Source organism: Crocodylus porosus, unplaced genomic scaffold (assembly GCF_001723895.1).
Source record: "Crocodylus porosus isolate Cpor-Errol unplaced genomic scaffold, CroPor_comp1, whole genome shotgun sequence".
NCBI classification, from domain to species: Eukaryota; Metazoa; Chordata; order Crocodylia; family Crocodylidae; genus Crocodylus; species Crocodylus porosus.
Window position 1 is genome coordinate 111,668,520 of NW_017728943.1, and position 5,888 is coordinate 111,674,407.

Here is a 5,888-nt window from a genome sequence, read left to right on the forward strand (position 1 = left end):
TCAGGTCCTTTGAGCTGAACACATGGTTCTACTCAAAAAGAAGAGCAGTGATTCGTGTTCTGCTCAGATCCCTCTCCTATATTTTGCAGGAATGTTACCTATGCTTTTACTTTAGCAAAATAAGGCATTACACTTTAAAAGCAAAGCACTCCCTGTATGACAAGAGTGCTTTCACCTTTTTTCAGCATCTAATACAAACATTTAGATATTATTTTGTAAGATCTTCAATTCAAGGTAATGTTTGAAAACTTAGACCATGGCAGAAAGGGTCACAGAGGTGGGACAATGATTAACCTAATTTAACTATCTTGTTTGTTTGATGCTGTCCAACTCTGGTGTGAGTCAATAAAACTTTGTCCATTGACACACAGGACTTTCAGCACTCAGCCAGCCTGCCCAAAATGGGGATTAGCACAGATGCCTTTGTGTTTCTTTTATTTCTATACTCAGGTAAGATTTCTTTACATTCCATTTTAATCAAAGTTAAATTGTGGCCCAGATTCCTAATGTTGGGTTCTTGCACTTAGGTACCAAAATAAATAGGTTGTGCATTAAAAGGGCTTGCTTTCCAGAGATGCTGATTAATCACAGCTCTTAAAGAGCAAAATGAGAGCTCTGGTTGCTCCGCTACTCTGAAAATCTTTCCACTTATATTTAAGGAAGTACTGAATTTTAAGCACACAATTTTGAAATGATAAACTATGTATTTAAAACTGCAAATTAAAACTTTGCTGACATATAAAGATCTACGTCAAAGCCATACTGCCCAAGGCATTAATCTGCTCTCACATCTTTATTTGGAGCTCTTTTGAGAAGGATCTGTGATAAAGAATGATGCATACAGACAGTGGGTTTTTGCCTGCCCCAACTAACTGCTTCTACTATTCAGTCTTATTTAATATTAGAAATGGGCTCAGGCTGCAATATTTGAATTCTAGCTGAATTTCAATTGCTCCAAATTTTGAGGTTCCTGAATTAGACTTTTATTAAAGACACCAGCTTTAGCCACAACTTTTATACCTGAAGCCTAGTCCAGATTCTCGATTCCTTCAAAGCGTAAGAGTCTCCATATCCAATTTTTTTATCTTGATCTAATTATTATAAATGATACAGTATAGTATCTATTGTTAATTATATTTTATCCTGCATATGTGACGTTACCTGACATATATATAATTTTATATATATATATATATATTTGCAAAGGTACTCATCATCTCTGAAAATTAATTCAGTAATAAACCTTATGCCAAAATGAATTAAATTTCAAGAATTTCTCTCTATAAATATCTATATCTATAGAGAGAGAGATACATATATACGCACATGTATAAATATAGATATGTAGATATACATATACATTTTTCTAATGCAATATACCAATTTGATGCTTGCTAATTTTTGTGGTTGTGTTATGCTGTGCAACTCACATAAAAATTCTCTCACTGATATGTTGGCTACTTTATCATACCACATTTCAGAAGCTTACAAAAAGGTTTTAGAAGCGCTCAATAGTATATATAAATAATGAGACTTCTGAGAGAAACCTACTGTTTGCTAAAGTCACAGGGAAATATGATATACTGTTTAGTGTTTTTATGTTGAGCCCATTTAATTCATTTTGGTATAAGGCTTATTACTGAACTAATTTTCAGAGATGATGAGTACTTTTGTAAATCAGGCGTTGGCAGGCTTCATACACAATGCATTTCAATTAGTGAAAAGTGACTTTATTAGACTTTGGATTTGGACCTACCAGTATGTCTATGTATTGCATATATTACTATGAACTATTTCAGAACTACATGGTACAGATTTTTATTTGCTTTTGAAAAAAAAGTAAAAAGAAAAGAGAATATCCTGCTATATCCCAGAGATTTTATTCTCACCTCTGCCTGACCTCTTACCAACAGCTTTTAAGTTACTTATTGGTATGAGGGGACAACACAGCATTCAATAGATTAATGTGATCTCCAGTGGTCTAGACACTGCAAAATGATCAAAAGATAAACATAAGAAGATTCATAAAATTCTGAATATGGTACTGTTTTGAAAGATGTGTTTGTTATATGTGGCTCTACAATGCTCTGGAATAATCACTCTGCAGGCTGTACAAATTAAATGACCATCAGATGTCAAAACCTGATGGCGTTTCTTAATTTAGACTTTGCATATCACTATGTGCATTGATGCAGTGGCTGTTTTAATAGTGCAGTTACAAGCAAGTAGATGATGTTTTGTATGGTTATATAATATTTTCACATAATGAACTAAGTAGCTCCATCTTAGGTTAGCACGTGTAAACACAAGTACTATCCTATGGCTGAGTTTTTTACTCCTCAGCACCGCACATGTAGATGCTGATGGGTCTGGCTGGGGCACAAGGGTGCTTCAGTGTAGGCACACACTGTCTGGTGGTTAGCCCTGCACTGGAATACCCTCGTGCCCTAGCCAGCCCAGCCACAGCACGTTGAGCAGGGTTGGAGTAGCCCCGGGCTGGCAGGCCTGCCAGCCAAGGCTACTCTGACTTGGCGCAATGTGCTGCGGTCCCGGGCACATCTTCAAACATGGTGCCCAGGAGCAATAAACTCTGGTGTGATATGTGCTGGAGTTTACAGTTGCACATTACTTACACATGTAGATGTGCTCAATGTTAAGGAATATTCTAATATATTTAAATGCAAGTATGATCTGCCCTTACTGGAATGAGTAGCCCCATTCAAATCAGAGGGACTTCATATATGAGTAAGGATTATTTATGTCAGTAAGAGTTTGCAGGATTGGGCCCTTGCAATGTAATCAAGGACTGTATCCTAAATTTACACTAATATGACAAAGCAGAATTTTTCTGTGCATCTGCTTTATTTGTCCAAGTACACTGTAGATGCAGTCTGCAATGACTATAAGTGCTGTTATAATTAAGAACAATATTGAATTGCGGAGTGATTATTGTAAAGCTTAAGTAAATTAAGCCAATTTGTTTTCCAGTTGCGTTGGGTAATGCCAGATCAAGCCCACTGTAGTTACTAGAATGTTGCTTTCCATAACTGGGGCTAACTGCTCTGCTTTAAATGTGTTTATCAGGCGTTACAACACAGGGAGGTCAAAACTGCAGGGGTGGTGGCCACAAAGCCTGCCAAGTTTCAAGAAGATCAGTGCAGGGGTGTGGGGGGAACTACACCTCAAGCTGCTGACAGGGAAAACTCATAACATGGGTAACCCTGTGTGTGTTAAGGCGCAGTGGGGTGAAAACTGCAGGAATGGTGACCCCTGCTGCAGCTACGACACCTGCCAATTGTTGAGGACATCAGTGCAGGGCTTCTGGGTTCTAGAGCCCTGCATCCCTAGCTGCTGACAGGCAAAACTTGTGACATGGGTGCTTGTGCAGCTGACTGCCTCTGTCTTGGGGTGTGGGAGACACTACTGCAGGCCTGGCTGCTAACCTACTGTGTTACCAGTTACAAATCAATCATGATTCACTCAGGGACCAGCTCAATACAGGATTGCTGACTAATGTAACCAGTTAATTAGCATCAATTAGTGCCTACAAAACCAGACTAAATAATCAATACAGACAATCAACTGTCCCAAACAGAGACAGTCAGTTGCATAAGCACCCATGCCACGAGTTTTGCCTGTCAGCAGCTAGAGGTGCAGGGCCCCAGAACTCCCCTGCACCAATCTCCTTGACAGCTGGCAGGCTTTGTGGCCACATCAGGGGCTACCATCCCTGCAGCTTTCACACCCTGAGCCTTAACACAGAGTGTCACCCATGTCACAAGTTTTGCTCGTCCGCAGCTTGAGGTGCAGTTCACCCTAAACCCCTGCACCAATCTTCTTGAAATTTGGCCGACTTTGTGGTCTTACCAGGGGCCACCACCCCTGCAGTTTTCACCCCCCTGTGATGTAATGGAACACAGACATGACATGAGTTTTGCTTTCAAGAATTTGGGGTACAGTTCCCCCCAAACCCCTGCACTGATCTTCTTGAAACTTGGCAGGCTTCATGCTCTCAGCAGAGGCCATCCCTGAAAGTTTCATCCAAATCAGACAAAAAAACCCAACAAAATTATAGATATTTCATTGATTCCCCATTATACCCTATGGCCGGATCTCTGAGGCAGCTCTGAAGCTTCGGAGCTGGCTCGGCTGGATCGAAGCAGAAACCCGGCCCAGAGCTCTGGATCAGATCACTGCCATCCGAAGCAGCCAGATCCAAAGCCAGATTGGATTGCTGCTGACTCGTACGGGCCTACTGATTATAAAGGAATGGATATTTTAATTGATTTAAATTGAGCATAAATGAATTTGGATGGTGCTTACAATCAAATGCAAGTCATAGTTTAATGAATTTTTATACAGCAACAGAAAAGATAATGCAACTTAAGTTTCTTCACAAAGGGTGCAGACAGAAATGCAGCTCCCAGCTGTTAACACAGAAGGACTTTCCCAAAGTGTTCTGAGTTACAACCTTACCCCAGACCAAACACAAGTTAACTGTTGATCCCAGGCCAGAGGGGAATCTAGCTGTTGGCTGGTTCCCTGCAACCAGCTTCCCATAGCATGGGCCAGGCTCTGTCAGTGCTCACTGCTTTCAGAATGGGAGGGAGGAAAGGCAGAAGAGGGAGCTCACTCTTGGGGCTCCCCAGCTTGTGCTGAAGGGTAGAGTGAGTGAATTGGAGCCCCCACCCCGGGGGGGACTACAATACACCCACCCAAATCCCCTAGACTGAACTTCCTCTCCCCCTTTTCTCCCCTTCCATTCTGAAAACAGGCTGGGAGCTCTGCAGATACAAGTTACAAAACAGGCTACATTTTGTAACATCTTTATCTGATACCTCATGCAATGAGGGGTCAGCTTTTCACCCATTCAGCCATTCTGAAGCTGTTTGCAGCCAAACACTTATGTTTGGTTACAGCTATAAACTGCTTTCTGTGGCCAGATAAGGTGAAAATTGTCACTTCTGTCTATACCAAAAGACTGCAAGATATAAATAAAGCAACCAATTTCAGAATACAACAGGATATGCATTGTTTAGTGCAGTCTGAGCCACAAATTAGCCCTTTACCTTCCCTGAGTGCCACTCTGACCCCCTTCTCCTGCCTGATCTACTGCTCTGATTTTTGCTGCCTTCCCTGTCTATCTTGTGATGCCTGACCCTTCCCCATTCTGCCATGTTCCACACAGAGAGGCTGCCTTTATCACCTCTGCCAGGTTGGCTATCCTGGGTTTAAATTACAGTCCTATTTGTTATAAACCAAAAAGTGGCCCAAGAAATTTAAACAAGCCAGTCACATATGTGTATGTCACTTGTAAATTCTAGGGACATACATACCCATGGCTGTATAATTCAGCAACTGGATGCTAGGGAAGGGAACCTCATAGCTTGTTCATTATGTAAGCTATCTATGGTATTTACTAGCCACATCACTGTAGTATTTGAAGTGCCTCACAAGCTTTCATGTATTTACCTCTCCCCAACCCCTCCCTCACCCACAACATTGCATTGAGGTAGGGGAATGGTCTCCCCCCGCACAATGTGTACAGAAGGCACATAGGACATAGAAAGGATGAGGGCCAGATCCCAAAAGGACTTGGCAGAATTTATATGCCTTAATTTAAATCTGCAAACCTGAAAAGCCCTGTTCAACTGCTGCCCTAACCTTGGAGATGCTGTAACTGTTACAGCAGGTTTGATAAGGCTGAGGAGTTTGGCATCTAGTTGATGTTGGCATTTGATTGGAATCCAGAAATCAGGAGTTCTTCCACCTAACTTCTCAAAGGGGCCTAATCCATTAAGCACACCTACAAGGCCAGGTTTCCTATGAAATTTAGTGTTGGCAACTTTCTTTCAAACATTGCCAAAGGAGATAGCAGCAATGCCCCC

The 5,888-nt window shown here is 41.4% G+C and overlaps 1 protein-coding gene across 3 annotated transcripts in view; it reads left to right on the forward strand.

Annotated features, from left to right (window-relative positions):
• Positions 1–377: 377 nt before the first annotated feature.
• The window catches only part of PLG (plasminogen), a 57,752-nt gene continuing 52,241 nt past the window's right edge, over positions 378–5,888 (forward strand). For all 3 annotated transcript variants that reach the window (XM_019549996.1, XM_019549997.1, XM_019549998.1), the window contains exon 1: positions 378–450. In XM_019549996.1, coding sequence (XP_019405541.1) covers positions 402–450 — 49 coding nt within the window. In that variant the 5' untranslated portion in view covers positions 378–401. The remainder of the gene's footprint in view (positions 451–5,888) is intronic.